At 38.9% G+C, this 20,724-nt stretch overlaps 4 protein-coding genes and 1 long non-coding RNA gene across 11 annotated transcripts in view; 2 read left to right on the top strand and 3 right to left on the bottom strand.

Annotated features, from left to right (window-relative positions):
- LOC120002075 (la-related protein 1A-like) overlaps nucleotides 1-9,261 on the bottom strand; it is a 31,982-nt gene extending 22,721 nt beyond the window's left edge. Inside the window, exons 1-15 of one of the 4 annotated variants that reach the window (XM_038850655.1) lie at nucleotides 9,021-9,259; nucleotides 8,655-8,922; nucleotides 7,605-8,142; nucleotides 7,199-7,361; nucleotides 6,503-6,593; nucleotides 6,294-6,365; nucleotides 4,971-5,289; nucleotides 4,715-4,856; nucleotides 4,134-4,200; nucleotides 2,995-3,099; nucleotides 2,540-2,886; nucleotides 2,194-2,337; nucleotides 1,956-2,019; nucleotides 1,236-1,381; nucleotides 940-1,044 (exon numbers count right to left, since the gene is read on the bottom strand). In XM_038850655.1, coding sequence (XP_038706583.1) covers nucleotides 940-1,044; nucleotides 1,236-1,381; nucleotides 1,956-2,019; nucleotides 2,194-2,337; nucleotides 2,540-2,886; nucleotides 2,995-3,099; nucleotides 4,134-4,200; nucleotides 4,715-4,856; nucleotides 4,971-5,289; nucleotides 6,294-6,365; nucleotides 6,503-6,593; nucleotides 7,199-7,361; nucleotides 7,605-8,142; nucleotides 8,655-8,894 — 2,543 coding nt within the window. In that variant the 5' untranslated portion in view covers nucleotides 8,895-8,922; nucleotides 9,021-9,259. Of the gene's footprint in view, nucleotides 1-939; nucleotides 1,045-1,235; nucleotides 1,382-1,955; nucleotides 2,020-2,193; nucleotides 2,338-2,539; nucleotides 2,887-2,994; nucleotides 3,100-4,133; nucleotides 4,201-4,714; nucleotides 4,857-4,970; nucleotides 5,290-6,293; nucleotides 6,366-6,502; nucleotides 6,594-7,198; nucleotides 7,362-7,604; nucleotides 8,143-8,654 lie in introns of all 4 variants that reach the window. The other 3 variants (XM_038850656.1, XM_038850657.1, XM_038850653.1) reach the window with 3 other exon arrangements.
- Nucleotides 9,262-10,637: 1,376 nt separating this feature from the next.
- LOC120002468 lies at nucleotides 10,638-11,291 on the bottom strand. Its single transcript, XM_038851242.1, has one exon. It carries the CDS (start codon nucleotides 11,289-11,291, stop codon nucleotides 10,638-10,640), a length of 654 nt encoding a protein of 217 aa, XP_038707170.1.
- Nucleotides 11,292-11,600: 309 nt separating this feature from the next.
- On the bottom strand, nucleotides 11,601-12,518 carry LOC120001572. The gene is made up of 2 exons (XR_005468931.1): nucleotides 12,383-12,518; nucleotides 11,601-11,841 (listed from the first exon to the last, which is right to left on the bottom strand). It is a non-coding gene; the product is annotated as an uncharacterized LOC120001572 (long non-coding RNA).
- LOC120001571 lies at nucleotides 11,863-13,959 on the top strand. The gene is made up of 2 exons (XM_038849950.1): nucleotides 11,863-13,333; nucleotides 13,642-13,959. The coding sequence occupies exons 1-2, from the start codon at nucleotides 11,872-11,874 to the stop codon at nucleotides 13,683-13,685; spliced, it is 1,506 nt and encodes a 501-aa protein (XP_038705878.1). The 5' UTR covers nucleotides 11,863-11,871; the 3' UTR covers nucleotides 13,686-13,959.
- Nucleotides 13,960-17,272: 3,313 nt separating this feature from the next.
- LOC120001359 (ABSCISIC ACID-INSENSITIVE 5-like protein 2) lies at nucleotides 17,273-20,223 on the top strand. 4 transcript variants are annotated; one of them, XM_038849640.1, is made up of 5 exons: nucleotides 17,282-17,441; nucleotides 17,667-17,767; nucleotides 18,048-18,729; nucleotides 18,838-18,909; nucleotides 19,811-20,223. In XM_038849640.1, the coding sequence occupies exons 2-5, from the start codon at nucleotides 17,700-17,702 to the stop codon at nucleotides 19,889-19,891; spliced, it is 903 nt and encodes a 300-aa protein (XP_038705568.1). In that variant the 5' UTR covers nucleotides 17,282-17,441; nucleotides 17,667-17,699; the 3' UTR covers nucleotides 19,892-20,223. The 4 variants fall into 4 exon arrangements, with proteins under 4 accessions (XP_038705570.1, XP_038705568.1, XP_038705569.1 ...); XM_038849641.1 differs by having other exon boundaries at nucleotides 17,695-17,767; XM_038849642.1 differs by lacking the exon at nucleotides 17,667-17,767 and having other exon boundaries at nucleotides 17,273-17,441.
- The last annotated feature ends 501 nt before the right edge of the window (nucleotides 20,224-20,724 follow it).

Raw genomic sequence — 20,724 nt, forward strand, 5'->3', positions numbered from 1 at the left:
ATTCCAGACAGTTGTGAGGGCCAGAGGGAGGGAGAGGGAAGCCATTACTAGTTACCATCTCAAGCACACACGTCATTCTAGTGGACATACATAGACATAGTACTCCAAATTTTCTGGTCCTGCCTTGTTCTCAGATAATCTACGAGAGAACTTTGCAGTTACTTCTGCACCCCATAAAATTGAAGTCTAAGAATGTTTCTACAAATATGGATTCATTCCATATTTATCAATGTAAATGTTTCAGCTTCACCTTCTTATCATTACAAAGCTATATTCGTTCCTTTTTCCCAATTAGTGAAACATCTTTGCCTAACATCTGAGGGTGTTTCTGTTTTTTAACTCACAAAATTGGAGGAACTTCCTGTCATCATCTAGAAAACTAGCAAAGCCTCTTTCTGTATTCAGATTGTCAGGTTTTCAGGAAAAAGAATAACAAAGGTATATTCTCTAGAAGATTCAAACAGGGCACTTCACTTTCACTTGGTCATCTGGTGTCCTGAAACCTCTCGGCTTGTGGGGACAGTCGATGATGAAAGGAGGGGAAGCACATACTGAACATTCTCATCTGGAACAGCAGAATTTGAAGAAAAAAGGTAGAAAAAGAAAAGAAAAGAGAACCATATTGATGAAGTCAATAAAACGAAAACGACTGAGGTATCAATATAGGCTTTTAGAATGCGACAATTAGCCCCAGTCAGTAAGAACGTGGTACTGCTCAAATGTGTCGCCCCATATCTTTATAAAGCTAACCATTTGTTATCTCTATGGATAAGAGATCAAGAAATTCAGGCCAACTTTAAATTACAGAGTCTAAAAGCAATCAAATTAATTGCAACCAAATGAGAAATCCAAAAAAATGCCACACAAGAATCCCCAGCTAAGGCATTTTGATACCAAATTAATTTAAACACTCGTAATTAAAAAGGATGAAACTGGTACCAGTATTTTTCAAGACCATAGATATTGCCTTTATGGTAGAAGTCAAGGGTGAGCTGTTCAAAGTCCTTGTAGATGTCATCTCTGAACTCCTTCTCCAATCCATAACTAAAAAAGTAAGGAAAAAGGTAAGATGTCAATGCTAAATGGTATGTCTTTGACGACCAAATGAATGAGAAAAATCAAACTTTTTTGCAGAGGGCCACTTCCCCCACCTCCCTTGAGGCCTTGACAGCTGGGAAGTAACCAAAAATAAAAAGTAAAAAGATGAGGTGGAAAGGCTACTTATCTGATGATACCTATAGAATCTGAAGAGGCACTCTATCCCATAATTATAGTTAGCAGCACCATCTTCCAAAGCATATTTTCGGAACTCATTATACATTGAAGGGACAAACATGTCTCTAAGAAAATATGACCAAAACCTATAGAGCGTGTTCATTTCCTGCACTCAAAGCAAGCAAGCAAACTTCACCAAGATTGGCAAGTACACCAGAATATCTAGGTGTAATATTATCCACTGAAAATAACTGAAAAGTTGGATGAGGAATCAAATTAAATAACATATGCTCCAAGTTCTTTCACAAGCTCACATAAGAGAAATGGAAATAAGAAGTGTGTTGGCTACTTCAGACGATTACGAGAATAAATCACTCAAATTAAATAAATCATGAAGCATCAAAACACAACATAAACATGAGCCTAATCAGGAATCCTTGTTTCACGGTAGGAGACAGGGTCTCTTTCCCATGTATAACGGTTGAGAAATGAGTGGGGAAAAGTGAAAGTAACAGTACAAGTTACAAAACAAACACTATGTGCCAGTGTGACCACCTAAAAGCTACTCCAGTAAGGAAATTTCAGCAAGAGATTAAAGAAAGCAAATGACAATAGAGCAGAAGAAAATGGAAGTAACTGATCAAAAACTTTCTAAATCAATAAAATGATTAAATAATGAGCAATTCAGGACTTCATTGATATGTTAGTATTTTAAGAACAGTATTCAGAGCAAAATCGACCTCACTGCAACCAATGCCCATCTTCTTTCTGTCACTTAAGCATCGCTTATGAAACTTCAGGTACCTAAAGGAAAGAGCAGCAGAAGTGAACCAATTTAAGTTACAGTAGAACCGATTTCCTCCTTGTCTCTCATGGCACTAGCACGCAAAGAGAATGTTTGACATACTACGCGCATGCACATATACTTTCATGAATGCACCACATAACCACAGATAGAAAAGCTCACTATCCCCTTACTTCTGCTGTTTAAAACCATTCTCTTCAAGTAGCTGGTGGCTTGGATGCTGAAAAGGCGGCAAGGACTTTGGCACAGAGCCCACGGGTGGACTACTTCCAGAAAGATTCCCACGTGGTGAAACACTCAACTTGGAGATCCTAGGCCTGCAAAGTTGAAAATAAACTGCGTCAGCCCATAAAATATCCAAAGGAACAAGTCAAACAACTCCGATACCAATATCCTCTCTCCATTCCATGATTAAATAATTGTCTTCCATCAAAAAGGAAATACTAGTTACACAACGAGAAAATAACTTTAGGAAAGTAAACATATCAAAAGAACAGGTAACATTGACTTCCAACTGACCCATGATTTTCGGGAGGAGTAGAACCAAAGAAAAATCCAATTGAATTACTCGGCGGACTTTCCGATATGACTCCAAGAGAATTACAGCCAGCACCATGATTCCTAAAGTTGCTGGAGAAGAACCGCTGCTTATGGGATGACTGCTGCTTGTTAAAACCTTTATTATGCTTTCTTCGTGTATTTGCACTTCCAGATTCATCACAGCCACTGCTTCCAACAGCGTTGGCACTAGCCTTAAAATTTGATGTGTCTGAAGCAGCAATACTGAAAGATCTCGAGTTTCCATCTCTGTTCTCATGAGTAAAGTTGTTCTTTCTGCTACGGTTAGATCGCTTAGATTTAAGCTCCTGCCACAACATAGTTGAAGAATAATTGCAAGCACTAAGCAACTGTGGGAGGAAAAAAGAAACATATTTTGGGGGGGGGGGGGGGGGGGGCACAGTTTGATGCCCAACCTGCTCATAGAAGTAAAGACCATCATTAATTTCAGAAGCATGGTCATTTGAAATGGAATTTAATTCTTTGCCAAAAAGTTTAGATCTTCCACCCGCTCCCGTATTCTGTATAGCAAAGGAATGCCATAAGTCATACAGATGCCAACGAATTAAAACTCCAATTGACATAAGAGATACTAGACTAAACAAGAAACATATACATATCCATAAGTAGATAATATTAAGGAAAGTTTTCAGAAGTAGAGCTGCAATACTCCTTATTTAAAACCAACATACGAAAATGCTTATGAATTCTTCATTTCCCCGTGAGAGGGGAAAAAATCTATTAACAATAGTTCTTCCATGCTTTGGGAGAATATCAATAGGCAAACATTCTGTCATGCAGCCTCCCAAATGGAGAAGACCTTCTTGGAGAGACTTTCGAAGCCCACACTCTCCTATTAAGGAAAAGCTCTACAAAATCTCACAAGACATGTTACACAGTTATAGTAACTCTTCAAAACTCCCTTGTCTGAACTCCGAAGTCTGCCAAACAAGGCTATCATATGTTCCAGAAGCAAAAGCTTCCCAAATTCGGATTAATAGCAGTTCTACTAAAAGTAACATCTCGAGGGAGAGCCTCTGAAAGAATATTAACCAAATCCCTCACCATGTGCTTGTTGTTCACCAATCTAGACTTGGAAATTGAGACTTCAAGGAGGCTATGCCAACCCAAACCTTGTGGCAAAAATTCACCTTCCCAAAAGATTCCATTCTTCCTAGATGGCTTTCCAAACTCCAATGACCGATTTTCATGCCCAACACACCTCCTTATTGAAACAGGCACCAAGAGGGTGCAACCCTCACAAGAGAAATGCAATCTTTTTTGAGCCCGTTATAGATAGAATCTATAAGACTGATATGCAATACAAATCCAGAAAGACATGCACTTAGGAATAACTATCTTTCACCCAGGCCCATGCATGTACTCATGTTAGTGAAGAAGAGGGAATATATTTATATACAAATTCTACAGTCTATAGACTGAGAAAAAGGACTTCACTTGAAGGAAGATACAATATCAAATGATTGAAAAGATATAATGAGGGTACAATATTGACAAGTGTTTACTAAGAGAATACATAACAAATTAACAATACCTGAGTGACAATCACAAGTCTCTGAACATATTGATCATTGGCTATCTCATCCTCTGCATCATCAATCCTGGGCAGAAATTCCATTCAGAGACTTGCAAGAATAACTAAAAATGAAAATGAAACTAGGTAAGCATGTCATAGGAAAGCAGTCAGCAATGCGGGATACAATTGGGGCCTCATTGGTTGCAAAACTAAAACAACATTCAATAGGATTGTATCGAGAAATGCGCTGCACTGAAAACCATAGCTGACAGCAACAAACACAAACATACTAGCTTACTGAAACAATTTGAAGCCTACTATGAGAAGGCAAAGTTCTGCTGGCAAATAACTTCATATGGACATGCCTCAATGAAATGGATTAGAAAATCAAGGACTGTGGTGGCACTAACATAAGATATCCAACAAAAAAGACATATACACAAGCATGTGCATCTCTGGGAATTAATATCAACATTTACAGGTGATACAGAAGTCAACAATAAATTCTAAGTAATATTAAGAGAGAAACAAAACACAAAAAAGGAGCTATAATAACACGAAAACTAGAATGGTGAAAATAAACTACAAATAATCATTACCTTCTAACAGGACAGCAGCCATTATTATTCAGACTTCTCTGCTCAAGCTCAAGCTCTTCATCAAGCATAAAAGTGTTTGCAAAATCACTAGAAAGGTCAGAAATGCTCTGTGCCACCGGCTCTGATGAGACAGCCATGCCTTCTGTCATGTTATCATTTGCAGGATCAGTTCAATGTGAATCACATGGGTATAGGATATTACCATCGATGCCAGGATTTAAGGACTTTATCATTGAGTCTGAGTTTAACTTTTCACCTGAACCCCCATTTCCTGCCATGAATGATTGTTTTGCACCATCAGCTGAAGCACACCCGCTGTCCAGTCCCTTATCCGCAGCCACCAAGGTATCCTTATTTGTGGATCTGTGCCCCAGCAGACAACCATTTCCAGACGTGATGTCAACATTCTCCGCAGGGGTGTCCCTATCATTATCTGGATTGGCATCAGTATCCCCAGAAGAGTAAGTAACATGCTCTCCATGTTGATCCTGAGAAGTTTGATCTTTCAACAGTAATGCAGGAACAGATGTTCGAGTTAACTTTGACCAGTCGTCACGTTTCCGTACTTTATCACCCTATTGACATAGAAACAACAACTCCATTGAAGGAAAACTCATTTGGAGGCAGGGAACAAAAGAGAGTATCAGGAAGGCAACGTAATTTGCAATATAATCAACAACTTGAATCCTTCTACTATTGATACAATCCCAGGGGAAGTTGGGCTATCAGATGCGCATGACGTGTATTTTTGGTTATGAGAGGACGTTCTTGAAAGGGTAACCCCTAACTAACTTATTAAACAAATAGCCCTTTAGATCTACAATCCTACAATACAAACAAAATATTGCTCCTATCAATAATCCATCTCCATTTGAGCCAGCAGCAATTCTAGTAATTAAGGTGGTAACACTGACAGTTACATAAACACCCTCCAATCATATGATAGTTCCTTATGTTTTGGCAAAGTTAGACAAATACAATAATTCAGATTCCTGTTAAGGTCAAAGTATTTTTAAAAATGATAATAGTTATAGTGATTATCATTTGTTCATAAAGGTTAAATAACTGCTTTGAACAAAGCTTCTGCAGTGGAGGGGAATCGGCAAACGATAAGATATGTGCAACCCTGCATTGCAGAGAGTAGAGGTTGTTTACAAGATTGGTCAAAATATGATGAAAAAATATTCTATTCCCAAAGATGCATACATTTAGCGATTAAAAGTACGGAAAAGAGCATAAACAGTGAAATTTCACTCTGCTGCTAACATTAAAAACATTATTCCATCACAGCATTGCACTATTCTACTTCTCTTTTCTAAAGAAAAGTACTTTGCATCCAGTTACTTTTCAGGAACGAGCATATAGAAAGGTATACATTATCGACATTAAGTGAAAGGGGGAATTATGGGAACAACAGCACTTATTTCTTTACTGGCAAGTGCATTCACGTACTATTTTTTGAATGGTAAGTGCAATCACATACTCATGAGATGGAAATGTGTAATTAAGCTCTACAGCTACAAACACCAATTCAAAAGAGAACGAGGCTGCAGTTCGGCACCGAGAGAAGAAATATAACCTGCATTTCTACCACACTAGAATTCTTCAGAGCATCAAGAATAAGTGAAATGTTGGTAGTCATCCTCTTAACCTATGACCAAAAAAATTCAAACATGAGTTATGAGTCATACTTCAAGCGGCAAAGAAATGGAGCAGCAAACATGAAAGAATCAGCAGTTGGTGGCACTAATACGTACTTTGCAGCAGTCTAGCATAAATAGCACGTACCCTGTTAAATTCAGCTAGGGAAGAAATTGGAACCCACCCTTCGTCATCCATCAAAGATATTAAATAATGGTCATTGGGCAGATTTCTATCACTGCCAAAAAAAGTTCATGTTGTCAACCAGAAATAAACAGCAATTCATATGATACGAAGAGATCAAACAGAATTAAAGATGAGTAACAAAAATATGATAGGGTTAATTACATGTAACCCAATTAAAATTTACACAGCACCTGAAGGTGAAAATCTGTAAACAAACCAAAATGGAGAAATGGCTGACAAACGGAGATAAAATAAACAATCTCTAGAAACTCAGTACCAGCCATAAAAATAGTAAACATCCATAATCCACATTCCACATCAGAAGTGCTCTCAATCGGGGATCTAAACCTTTATCAACAATCCAGACGTTATTATATCAATTTTACAGTCATGGATGCACTTACTCCTCATGCAGTCTATATTAAGAATACTTGTGCATCAATGATGGTAAGGGTTGGATAAGAATGATGGATCAAAATATAAAATCTTACTGAGAGTGAAATCAACTAGTTACAGCAAAGTGGAACTGGCACTGATAGGAATGATGTAGGGTTCAAGCTTCTACTCTCTTGTTCTCTCCAGCAAGGCCTAAAGCCCTAAACAATCAAAATTATGAAAAAAAAGAAGTGACAGATAATCTGTTGTAAGGCTCCTTACCTGAAATAGTACTCGATTTGTTTTACTATGTTAGCCCTCAAAGCCAGTGTCTCTTGGGAAAGCATGGGAGCTCCAGGATCCATAGGATATGGAACAACATGTGGACGATGAGATCCCCTAGCAGAGCCTGAAGGAGAAACTGGAAGATAATACACAGGTGGCCCTGTATAATACATATAAACCATCATGGACACCCTTCAATTAAGCAGCAACTGAGGTCAAAGTATGGAGACAGAAAAGCAGTAGTATTTAAACATCAAGAAGTCTACAAATGCCTACAGTCAGTGACAGATAAAAATCATAGCACAGAGGATAAGACAATCAAGAAAGTTGCCAATAATAAAATACATGTCGCCATGTCGGTATCTTAAATGAAAGCATCCCAACACCAAATCCAAAAACTTACCAGGGAATCCAGGACCAACCATAAAACCAGGACCAGGACCATAGAAAACAGGTCCCATGAAAGCCCTTGGTCCCATACCCTGCACCATGCTGTCTCTCGGATTAAAAGCTCTTTGAGGATGCAAGGCATGATTCATAGGACCAACCGATTCTGGCATATTAGGTCTTCTGTTTGAAAAATTCACAACATAATCATTGGGATCACCACGTGATGTAGGCTGAACATTAACTGGTGGAGCAAAAACTTGCATTGGGGGAGCAGCTTCACTTCCAGACTTTACCGAAGGCGTTTTTGACACACCTGGATATGGCCCAGGGGAAGGCTGGTAACCATAACCAGAAACAGGAATGTGTGGTGGAGGTGCCATATGATGGAAAACAGGTGCCATCATTGGCTTATGGTAAGGTAAGGGTACAGGTAAAGGAGGCCCACCATTTGTGTTACGCTGAGAACCTAATTTCTGATGTCTAGATGAAGAATACTTATGAGAAGAATTAGGGTTTCGAGAGCCATATGACTTCTGCTGTCCAACTGATCCCTGCAAAATCCCACACATTTTGGTAAATACCAAAATTTGCTACATTAACACTTGTGTTACTATGGATTGAACAAACAAAAAAGTACACATATAATGAAAAATAAAACCTCATGGAAACATGATGCAGGAAGGGGGAAAACATTTCTCAACATTCTAACATAAAAAATAATGACAGAGAAAAACCCAAACTAATCCATAAAGATGAACCATGTGTGATTAAGCAGACGCCAATAGTTATACTGTTATAGAATACCCGAGAAATCTTGAGATTTTCAGGCAATCTACAACAAGAATGCAGCTTGAAGTTTGCCATATTCGGTTAGAATATATTAGCCAACAGAAATTAATGGCCACCACAAAAATATCCTAATCAACTAATACCAGCTTCAAATCATAAACTTCTCATCTCTGAGTCTAGTAAGACCAGATTCCATCGAAGCGAGACATAAGGATCAATAATTAAACAGCAACAACAATACTGCATTAAGAGAATAAAACATAATCGGACTAGCCTGCTGGGGAGCTGGAACTGGAGCTGGGGATGGAGCAGTAGCAGGGCCGTCGGCTGGTATCTCCGCAGTAGAATCCGGGTTCTTGGGCCGGGCTTGTTGGGCGTCAGAAAGTGCGGGCCAAGACTCTGCCCCCATAACGGGAGCATCAGTAACCTTGGCGTCAGGCGTCTTCCACGGGGGCTTAGTCCCACCACTCACCTCCTTGTGATCATCCCCACTCTCATTCCCCACCATTACCATAATCGCAGAAAGCCGATCTCACCAGTTCCTATCACAAACTTCAACAACAATGAATCCGCTTCTAGATAACTTCAAGAGCCAGCTAGGCGTGATCAAAGGTGAAATCAGAGTGTAAAGAAGGATTACCTAGTCGTGGTACGACTGATCAAGGGAGAGTGAAGGTCTATGGTTTGGATAATTGGACGTACTCGATAAATACAGTTCAAGAATGAATGTATATATAGAGAATGGAAGAGAGTAAGGTTTAACGAAATTAGGGTAACGAGTGAAAGTGCTTTCAGGAGCAAGACAGTTGCAGAAGACCAACTGGCAAAAAGGCGGACCGGCGAAGAGCTTCTGGGGTTTTGTGAGAGGAAAAGGAGTAAGTAACTATTTTCAGCAGTTGGAAAGTACCAGTGAGGTTTTTGCTTTTTCCAGTGATTTTACGATGATGTGAGAGTGAGAATTGTGTGTACAACTGGCAACTGGTGTGGAAGGAGAAAAAGTTGGAGTGTACTTAATATTTATTGGGGCTCATGCCACATTCAAGTGAAAAACAGTTTCCTTGTCCAAAAAAGTGAAAAAACCCTAGCATGCAGTTGCCAGTTAGCGCACACTTTTAGTACTTGGGCCTGGGCCTGTTCAAAGGCCCATTTCAGCCAATCACTTGAAGTTGTTGGGCTCAAGGCCAATATTTTACGTCTTTTGGGCTTGGGGGTTTCGTGTCACTTCACTAAGATAATAGAAAATAGAAAGACAAATTTGGTTGCTAGCTAACTAGGGTTTATCATGGGTCGAGTCGGCTGATAATCCACCCGACCCGATCAATCGACTTTGATTAAAATGTAAAATCATTACCTTACCCTATTTTATGGGAATAATGGTTGCCAACCGACATTGTCGATTGATTGATGAGTACACCCGACTTTTTTGGTGATTACCCACTTTACTTTGATTAGTTGGTTTGGGTTTTGAAATGGATAAATCTTTGGGTTTCAGTTTCTTGAGTGTTAGCCTAGTTTGGATTTGTGTCTTCTTGAGAGTTAGCATAGTTTGGGTCTCCTTTGGGCTTTGGGGTGGGTAAATCTTTGGGCTTACCCTAGTTTGGGTCCATAATTGTTAACAATTAACAAATATTTTAATATTTAATTATGAAAGTCGGTTGGCCAATAATTATCAGGCAACCGACTTTTGAATATATTGACAACCACCATCTGACCCATCTCTACATGGGTCGGATGAAATTATCGATCCAATTGTGTGGGTTGATTGATGGTTGATTATCAGTTGTCCGATAATGGGTCGGTTGATCGGTAATATCCGATAAAACCGATCCATGGTAAACCCTACACATAACATCCGAATTCCCAAGTCCAAAGTTGGAAACCACAAGGAAAGAGACAATTGTTAATGCAGGTGTAAGTTTGTGTACATTCATTCGTCTTCTCCAGATCTTGTCCTCTGAATAGCCAATAGCCAACATAGACATGCAATCTTGTATATATATACGCTAGCTAGGACCATTTTGTTTTTTCTGTCAAATGTGAGAATTATCAATTCTTAATGAAATAAAGAGAGTGAGAATTAGTTTTTTTTTTTGTGAAGAAATGTAGACTTCATTAAACCAAATTGGAAGTACAATCAAAAGTAATTGCATCCCTAATAAACTCTGGACACTCTCCAAACCAAAATCTGGAGTCAGAGCAAGAAATAGCCATCTTGGCTAAGACATCAGCAACATGATTAGCAGTTATTTTCACATGGTTACAAATCAAATAAGCCTTTTGCCCTACCAATACATAAACCAGCTTCAGTCAAGGCACACTCTCCACTTCTCAAGGCCGATATCACCAATGCAGAGTCACCCTCCAGAATTATCGACCCATATTGTAAGGAATTAGCAAACCGCAATGCTTCTGTTGCAGCTAGACATTCAGCGAAAAACGGATCAGAGGGACCCTGAACACATAGGCTTCGAGAGGCGATGTGCACTCCATCTTCGTTCCTGGCTACCATACCCAGGCCAATGTTGGGAGGTTTAATGGCCGCATCGAAATTAATTTTAATCACATTGGTAGTAGGGGGGGTCCATCTGGTTCTGGATAAAGCTGGAGCAAGAGCATCATACTTATCAGCCTCTATCACCTGCGCCACCCTATACTCAGTTTGCATATTATCGACCAACTTCCCCATAACCTCAGGCTTACCAATATAGGAGTCATGAACTGCTTTGTTCCTAAACACCCAAACATGCCAGAGACAGATGAGAAGATGGTTGAAATCATCCCTTTTCGAGTGTTGAGAAATAGCACATAACCAAGATACTATAGAATCACTCATGGCCAGTTTAGGGAGGTGATCCATCCCAGCAGCAAATAAAGCACTCTTAGTCCACCCACATTCACCAAACAGATGCATAACAGATTCACAATCGGCTCCACATAATAGACACTCAGATTGAACATCAAGGGATCTCTTTCTCAAGTTTAGACAAGTGGGAACAAAGTCTTTACAAAGCCTCCATATGAAAGTCCTCACTTTGGGGGGGACCTCGGCCGCCCATTGTTAAGATTCATCAAGGCTTGGTGTTCATCGGAAGACAGAGCTTCTACCATCTTGAAGCTTGGTTCTTGGGCTTGTTGGGCCTCTTATGTCTTTCATTAGACTTACTTGTCTTGGGCTCTCTTTCTCACAACAAAGTTGGCCCAGCAGGTCCAACAAATCTAGTTATAGCCTTTATATATTCAGGCTTTCAATATATTATATTTTATTATTAATTCAAATTTACTTGTTTCAAAATAAGGTGCAGGTCACATCTTCTGACCGTTGACACCAATTGTATACATATTGTACTAACGTCTCTTTTGAGATTACGGTGAATGAATTAATGTTTTCATTTGCAAATCCTCTCATCTCTTCTTCATCTTCTTCTTCTCTTCTATCTATCTTCTTCTTCTTCTTCTGAAATCTGTAAACACAAACAATCACAACTGCAAACATGGTATCGAAGCAGGACACTATTGGTGTCGATCTACCTACTTCATCAATGGTTTCAACAGCTGTTATTGAAGCTACTAATTTTATGAGGGGAGCTACAACTCTACCTCCATTGTTACCAAGTGTTCATGTGACTTCAATGTCACTTGGAGGACTACATGAGGCAACTCTGCCTCACACAGCAACTTCATCACATGAAGGAGTTTTGCCAAGACTGTTTACTTCTTCACAGGTTCATTCTCAACCCATTCTGCCCACCCCATCTTCTATCTTTCCTACTCACACTACCATCCCATCATATCCTTTCTTACAACAACCTGTGATGAATGATCCTATGAACACTATGGCACAAAATCCTTTCTCAAATCCCTACAATTTTTTGCCTAGTGATTTTTCTATCCACAAACTCATTTCTATTGAGCTAACTAGTTCCAACTACCATATGTGGAGTGGTAATTTCATCAATGCATTGCGTGCGAGAAATAAACAGGGATTTGTTGATGGGACCATACCTGTCCCAGAGGTTGAAGATCCTCTATATCCTCTTTGGATGCAAGCAAATAGCCTTCTTAAAACATGGATTACCAATTCTGTCTCACCACAGATCATGCAAGGTATCTCATCCTGGAAAACTGCAAGGGAAGTTTGGTTAGATCTCAAGGAAACTTATTCAGTTCTAAATGAAGCAAGGATTTTTGAGATCTACAGAGAGCTAACCACTATCAAACAAAAGAATCTATCCATGACTGATTATTATACAAAGTGTAAGGCTTTGTGGGATGAGTTACAAGAATATGAAGAAACCCCTTGTTGTAAGTTTTGCAACACTCACAAGCTATTTCTGAGTAAGAGGAATAGAGAGAGGCTCATGCAGTTTATAATGGGTTTGGCTGAAGGTTACAATCATGTTAGCAGCCAAATTATGATGATCAATCCTGTGCCTGATGTCAACAAAGCATACAATATGCTACTTCAAGAAGAAAGAATGCAAAAGGTTACAAGTATTCAGAAATCAATTTCAGAGGAGGCCATCGCTATGGCATTCAAGAAATTCACCAGTGCAGGAAATACTCAGAATTTCAAGCCAAACAACAAGTACAATCAATCAAGGAACACAGACAAACAAAAGAGAGATTCTGAGCAGAGTTCAAAGTCATCCTATTCCAACAACAAGGACAATATATCTTGCAATTACTGCAAGAAAGAAGGGCATACAATAGATAAATGCTTCAAGATACATGGCTATCCTCCAAACTCGTCTAAGAGATTCAAAACTAACCATGCCAAGGGAAAATCCTACTCAACTAATCAAGTTGAGGGCAATACTATTGATCAATCAACTGCTGTGGAGCTGACCAGTGATCAGTGCCAACAGATTGTGGAGTTCCTCAAAACAAAAGGCAATCAAGAAGGAGCTTCAACAGAGAATCAACAAGTTATGGCTACTGCAGTTGCAGTAGCAGGTAACAAACTATCTATACTTACTCAGCATTCTAGTGAATGGATAATTGACAGTGGGGCTTCAGCCCACATCATTCATGATCATGCTTTATATGATGCATCTCATGTAGTCATTAATGCATATGTGACATTACCCAATGGAACTAAACATAAAATAACACATATAGGACAAGTCAAGCTCACTGATAAAATAATGTTGAAAGGAGTATTATGTGTGCCTAGTTTTAATTTTAACTTGATATCAGTAAGTAGACTGAATAAGGACAATAAATGTGCAATAATTTTTACAGAAAATCAATGTGAATTGCAGGAAGCAGCCACATTGAAGAAAGCTGGGATGGGAACCACTATTAAAGGACTTTACCTATTGCATGAAGCAGCCAAGGACTGTTTAGGACATTTTGAAAATGTAAATCTAGTGGTTAGTGCTAAGTTATGGCATGAGAGACTTGGACATCCTTCTGAAAATGTGTCCAAGCTCTTGCCCATCCCCATGTATCAAGATATTCACAATTGTATTGAATGCCATTTGGGTAAAATGAAAAGAAAATCTTTTGAAATTAGTGTGACCAAGACCAGTGCAATATTTGAACTAATTCACATGGATATTTGGGGTCCTAACTCAACACCTTCTTTGGAAAATCATAGATATTTATTGACTATAGTTGATGACTATTCAAGAATGACATGGATTTTTTTGATGCATACTAAAGATGAAACTAGAACACATATTAAAACCTTCATTAATTTTGTGAAAACACAGTTTCACAAAACAGTAAAGATAATAAGAACAGATAATGGAAAAGAATTCATTATGCAGGATTACTACAATCTTGAAGGCATTTTACACCAAAAATCATGCCCTTACACACCACAACAAAATGGAGTGGTGGAAAGGAAACATCAACACTTGTTGAACACAGCCAGGACTCTCAAAATCCAAAGTGGATTGGATGAGAGATTCTGGACACACTGCATACAAACTGCAGTTTACATAATCAATAGAATGCCTAGTAGAATTCTAGATAAGAAATCACCATATGAAATCATGTATAATAAACCAGTGGACTTTAAGGATTTTAGGGTGTTTGGATGCTATGGTCTTGCTAAAATTAATAAGCCTCTTAGTTCTAAGTTTCAACCTAGATCTGTGCATTGCATTTTTTTGGGATACCCCATGGGAACTAAAGGTTACAAGATGCTGAACTTGGAAACACATGAAATATTTGTTTGCAGGGATGTTCATTTTATTGAACATGAATTTCCATTTAAGAAATCACAGCACACAGAACATAGTCAATCACAGAGCAACCACAGTTATGAACATACAACATTAGAAACACAACAACCCACTGCTAAAGTCATTGGGGATGTTGCAGCAGGAAATACTAGGACTAGAAGAAAACCTTCTCATCTGTCTGATTATTATTGTGACTCTGTTTCTGCATCTTCTATTGAGCATTCTGTTGTGCATCATGCATCTTCTGATGTGCATTTTGCTGCTGCTATTGATAGTTATAGAGAACCTACAAGATATAAAGAGGCAATACAGGATGAAAATTGGTGCAAAGCTATGAACATTGAAATGCAAGCTTTAAAAGATAATCATACTTGGGAAATGACTTCTCTACCTAAAGGTAGAAAAGCCATAGGATGTAAATGGATTTACAAAATAAAATATAATTCTGATGGAACCATAGAGAGATACAAAGCTAGGTTAGTTGCACAAGGTTTTAGTCAAAGTGAGGGTTTTGACTACAAAGAGACATTTGCTCCTGTAGTCAAAATTACCACAGTCAGAATATTCTTGGCTCTGGCAGCCATGAACAAATGGCAAATACATCATTTAGATGTACATAATGCCTTTCTCAATGGAGACTTAGAGGAGGAGGTTTACATGAAACCTCCACCGGGTTATGAAAGTCAACGCAAAGATCAAGTTTGTAAATTAAAGAGATCCATTTATGGCTTGAAGCAAGCTTCAAGACAATGGAATGAAAAATGTAGGCAAGCTCTGATTGAATTTGGATTCACTCAGAGCAAAGCAGATTATTCAATGTTCTATATCAACAATAGAAAAGATATAATAATCCTATTACTTTATGTGGATGATATGGCAATAGGAGGAAATAACTTGGAACTAATAAATAAAGTCAAGAAATACATAGGGTCTTGTTTTAAGATCAAGGATTTAGGCCTATTGAAATATTTTCTAGGCCTGGAAATCCATCATAAGGCCACTGGCATCAGTATATGCCAGAGGAAATATGCACTGGACTTGCTTAAAGATGCCAATCTCATGAATATTAAAGAAAATAATTCACCAATAGATATTAATATAAAACTATCAGCTCACCAAGGGAAAGTTTTAGAGCAGCCAGAACAATTCCGGAGAATAATTGGCAAATTAATGTATCTCACTATAACAAGGCCTGACATTAGTTATGCAGTGAATAATTTGAGTCAATACATGCAACAACCCACAGACATTCACATGCATGCTGCTATTAGAATCATTAAGTATATCAAAGGCTCTTTTGCACAGGGCCTTTTCTACCCTGCAACTAACATCTTACAGGTTAAAGCATTTTGTGATTCTGATTGGGCAACATGTAAAGACACAAGACGCTCAGTCACTGGTTACATAGTCAAGATTGGGGATGCTCTCATTTCATGGAGATCAAAGAAGCAAAGGACAGTTTCTAGGTCTTCCGCTGAAGCTGAATACAGGGCCATGGCTGCTACAACAAGTGAATTAGCATGGATTCACAACTTATTCAAGGAACTACGAATCAAAATCAACTATCCTATGGATCTACACTGTGACAACCAGGCAGCTCTTTACATAGCAACAAACCCAGTTTTCCATGAGCGCACAAAACACATAGAGCTTGATCTACACTATATTAGGGAAAAGGTTCAAGAAGGTATGATCAAATTGGCGTACCTGAAGTCAGCCGAACAACCCGCTGATTTGCTTACAAAATCGCTTCCGGTTCATCGCATCCAATATTTACTCTCCAAGCTGAACTTGATCGAAAATCACGTTCTGCTTGCGGGGGGGTGTTAAGATTCATCAAGGCTTGGTGTTCATCGGAAGACAGAGCTTCTACCATCTTGAAGCTTGGTTCTTGGGCTTTGTGGTTTATTGGGCTTGTTGGGCCTCTTATGTCTTTCATTAGACTTACTTGTCTTGGGCTCTCTTTCTCACAACAAAGTTGGCCCAGCAGGTCCAACAAATCTAGTTATAGCCTTTATATATTCAGGCTTTCAATATATTATATTTTATTATTAATTCAAATTTACTTGTTTCAAAATAAGGTGCAGGTCACATCTTCTGACCGTTGACACCAATTGTATACATATTGTACTAACGTCTCTTTTGAGATTACGGTGAATGAATTAATGTTTTCATTTGCAAATCCTCTCATCTCTTCTTCATCTTCTACTTCTCTTCTATCTATCTTCTTCTTCTTCTTCTGAAATCTGTAAACACAAACAATCACAACTGCAAACACCCATAAGGACTTCCAAAAAGTAGATTCTATGGAAGAGCTAGACTCAGGGTCTCCCTTGGAGGCTCTAAGCCAATCCTCATAAATATGGTATCCAAGAGTGAGAATTAGTTAATGGCATATGATTTGGTGGCTGTGATTTTCATGGCACTGGAGTCTGGAAGACGTTCATGTAGAAAAGTTTCGGGCCCAGCAGATCAGTGTAATGGGCTTCAAAGCCCTGAATAAAGTAGAACTGTCGGACGGCCCAGACCATAACCAGGGAAGAAAAATGTTACGCGGGTCCATGGTTTTTGGCATACCAAGAACTAGGCCTACCAGTCAAATTCGTATACGTGGCAGATTCTGGTTCGCTAATTGAAATCTAGCACACCACATTATTCTAGAACCGGGAACAACCCACCCACCCACCCCATCCCGGGCTATCCGAACCATAAATCATCCATAGAGGGCGAAAAAAGGTGAGAGGAGAATACGTGGGAGTCGATGATGGAACCACGACTACACAATTAAGCAAGTAAAGACGATCAATTAAGGCGCCTTCTCGATTCAAGCTCATCAGATCCTGTTCCTATATCATATATATTATTTCCAGGTATTTTCGATTTGTTTTCTATATTTTATAATATTACAATGACAGAAACCCTTGTTTTACGCGATCATTCTGAATTCTGGGCATCGGCGAACTGGTTTGTAAATTTTCCTTTGAAATTGATTGGTGATTTCGTAGTTCGAGTTTTATTGATAGGCAGAAATCCGTTATCACGCGAGATTTCTAAAATTTCGATATAAGAAATGCCACGATATTATTTTGATTCAGATAAATTTGGCTCGCTCTTTTGCGGCAGAAAAGATGAGAAAAAAATGGAGTGATTGCAAGCATTTTCTGGAATTTTTTTCGAGAATATTGCCACATGAGAGGTACTCTTTCATCTTGCTTTTTTCCTGGGTTTTGTGGGTTAGGGGGAATTGAATAGCATTGGGTTTTATGGATTTCTGGATTAGTTGATGGGATAGGATTGCATAAATAAAGGGTCAAAATGGTTCCCGCTTCAGTGGCATCTCCTCTTTGTTTGAATTTTGAAAACTAAACCCTGTATTGTTTTTGAAAGACCTGAAGAAGTGCTTCCTATATTCCTTGAAAGCAAATTGTGTGTTATAGGGTAGTTGGTGATGTGGGTTCGCTCTTTCCATTAACCAGGTTTGAGTGTGAGAGTTGGAGGATGGGATTTCAAAGTATGGGAGCACAAGGTAATGGACAAGAGTCCCATTTACAGCCTTCTTCCTTAACGCGGCAAAACTCATGGTATAGTCTTACTCTCAGTGAAGTTGAGAATCAATTAGGAAGCTTAGGTAAACCACTGGGTAGCATGAACCTTGACGAGCTTCTTAAAAATCTGTGGAGCACTGAAGAAAGTCAGTCCACAGGGATGGACGCCGAGAACACTTCTTCCTCGTCTTCTCTCCAAAGACAGGCAAGTCTCACACTGGCTAGGGCTTTGAGTGGGAAGACGGTTGATGAGGTGTGGAAGGAGATCCAACACGGTCAGAAGAAGAGGTTTGGGGAGGAGATGAAAAGACAAAAAAGCGAATCAGCCCTTGGTGAAATGACTTTGGAAGACTTTCTTGTACAAGCTGGGCTTTTTGCCGATGCATCAATAAGTCCCACCATGGAATTGGATAGTGTTGATGCGGTGACGCCTCGAAATTTCTCAGAACAAATGGTCTTGTCGTCTTCCCCTTCAATTGGCATACTGTCTGACACAACAACACCGCGCTGGAAAAGGGATGCTCCAGACGCATTTGAGAAGAGCGTTGACAGAAGGCTTAGGAGAAAGATCAAGAATCGAGAATCTGCTGCTCGTTCTCGTGCAAGGAAACTGGTAAGCTTTAGATGTTGTAACTGTAGTCAGGGAATCAAGATATGAAAACACCAAACTATCTTTGTCCATCTATTTATTTACTTCACTAATCTTGGTGTGAACATGTAGGCTTACCATAATGAGCTAGTGACCAAGGTCTCACGATTAGAAGAGGAGAACATAAAGCTGAAGAAAGAGAAGGTAGGAGTCTATCATATATTGTCTCTCAGTGTTAGTTCATGACTTCATTCATGTTTAGATCGCATCGTGCACTTCACTCTTGTTATTTATCTGCTTGCACCATTCTGTTCATCAGATAACTTGAAACTTTGTGAGGTAGTTAAACTATCTCAGAGCCCTGCCAAATTATTAAATCACGGCGGTGACTTTCTGACCGTCTGTGTTATAAACTTCTTCTCAATGCAATTAGACGTTTTCGATCAATTTGATAGCATAACGAAAAGTATGACCTAGAAGTAGGCCACCAGTTGACACCATCCCTAAAGTTTTGAAAATGATGAACCTGCATAAACCGCTGTGGTTTGCTTGACATTTTTATATTTTTATAGCCAATATTGTAATCATACACAAGTTTTTGACTTATATCCTTCTAACCTAAATGATATTGGGCTATCATCACCATGCAACTTCTTGTCTTCTTTGAATTCTTCTCTCAAGACACAATAGCTTGTTCATCAGGTTAGATATAAAAGGGTTTTTAGGCATCTTATGTGCATAAGTAATGTCCATCTCCTTGGTTTGGTGTATTCATCGCATTAGCTGCTTTTAGACCTGACATACTGGATTGAGAATGGTTGTATGGATAGCATGTCTGACCAGGTATTTTGCATTCGAAAAATGTCATGTCTGACCATGTATACATGAAAATATTTCCTGAGATGGACAGATTTCTACCATTAGTTATAAAATTTGATCATATGTACAAATCAACAGTAACTTAATAATAACATACAGCCTTTTTGTCCTATTTCTTTCTTGCTATTAGCTCCTTGTTTCTACAGGATATACTTGTTTTGTTATTCTTTGAAGCGTATGCTACACATTACTTGCCAATGATTCTGAATTCATTTTACTTTGGTAGGAATTTGATAAGATGCAGCATTGTGGAGGGTCACCTGAAGCAAAATATCAGCTTCGAAGGACAAGTTCAGCCTCACTCTGATGGCTTTCTCCCCACGCTCCGAGTTTTGTAGTTCTCACAGAATTATTAGAGCTATCCTTTTGGGTTTGTGAGGATGCTGCTTTGGGATTTAACTACCAGGCTGCTTGTCGCTGCTGCTCTTCCAGGCCATCCACCATTGGCGTTTGGTTTCATGTACATTCGTGATTAAGATGTAGGTACACAATGAATGTGCCATGTTTATATAAGTTTAGGCTCTGTGTTAGATATAATAGTAAGAAAGAGTCGTGTCCATGCTGTCAGGTTGTGCACCAGTATTATTATGATATATGGTAAAGCCTGTGCATTATTTTATTTGCCCAATTCTAGAACAATTGCTATCCCCATTTTCTGCATGGTTGAAGTTTAATATTTCTGTTGTTGGCTAGCACCACACTCATGAGCATGATATTTCATGTGCATGATCGCTGGAGATAGGCAACTGTACCGTTAGAGATTTTAGCTCGAATATAAACCCCTGTGAAAATAAAGTGGTTATTATAGAAACTCATACAAAACTCGAATTGAGGTGAGGTTGTCTACATAGTTAATATAGAAATATCCTGAAACCATATAATGCAAAAAAGCCTACGGAGTTCTTCAATAATGCATACCAGTGAGTCGTGACGAGTGGCTCATTTTATTTTTTTGACTATAGGAAAAGGGGATGAGAGTTCAAACTCAAGATTTTTATGAGATATTATAGACATGCGTATCATCTAAATTATTTGTGATTATCGACGACGAGTGCCTCTTTTGAAGCAACACGTACATGGAATGCTTGTCAATGAAGGGTCGTAAAAATTTGCCGCCAGTTAGCCGCCACAACTCGTGTA

Source organism: Tripterygium wilfordii, chromosome 7, assembly GCF_013401445.1.
Source record: "Tripterygium wilfordii isolate XIE 37 chromosome 7, ASM1340144v1, whole genome shotgun sequence".
In the NCBI taxonomy this organism is placed as follows: domain Eukaryota; kingdom Viridiplantae; phylum Streptophyta; class Magnoliopsida; order Celastrales; family Celastraceae; genus Tripterygium; species Tripterygium wilfordii.

Coding starts and splice junctions, on each gene's coding strand:
- LOC120002468 (XM_038851242.1), bottom strand. CDS start 11,291: ATGCATCTGTTTGGTGAATGTGGGTGGACTAAGAGTGCTTTATTTGCT.
- LOC120001571 (XM_038849950.1), top strand. CDS start 11,872: ATGGTATCGAAGCAGGACACTATTGGTGTCGATCTACCTACTTCATCA. Junction 13,334..13,641: donor TACTGCAGTTGCAGTAGCAG/GTAACAAACTAT, acceptor TGTGAATTGCAG/GAAGCAGCCACATTGAAGAA.
- LOC120001359 (XM_038849640.1), top strand. CDS start 17,700: ATGAGAAAAAAATGGAGTGATTGCAAGCATTTTCTGGAATTTTTTTCG. Junction 17,768..18,047: donor AGAATATTGCCACATGAGAG/GTACTCTTTCAT, acceptor TCCATTAACCAG/GTTTGAGTGTGAGAGTTGGA. Junction 18,910..19,810: donor TAAAGCTGAAGAAAGAGAAG/GTAGGAGTCTAT, acceptor TTACTTTGGTAG/GAATTTGATAAGATGCAGCA.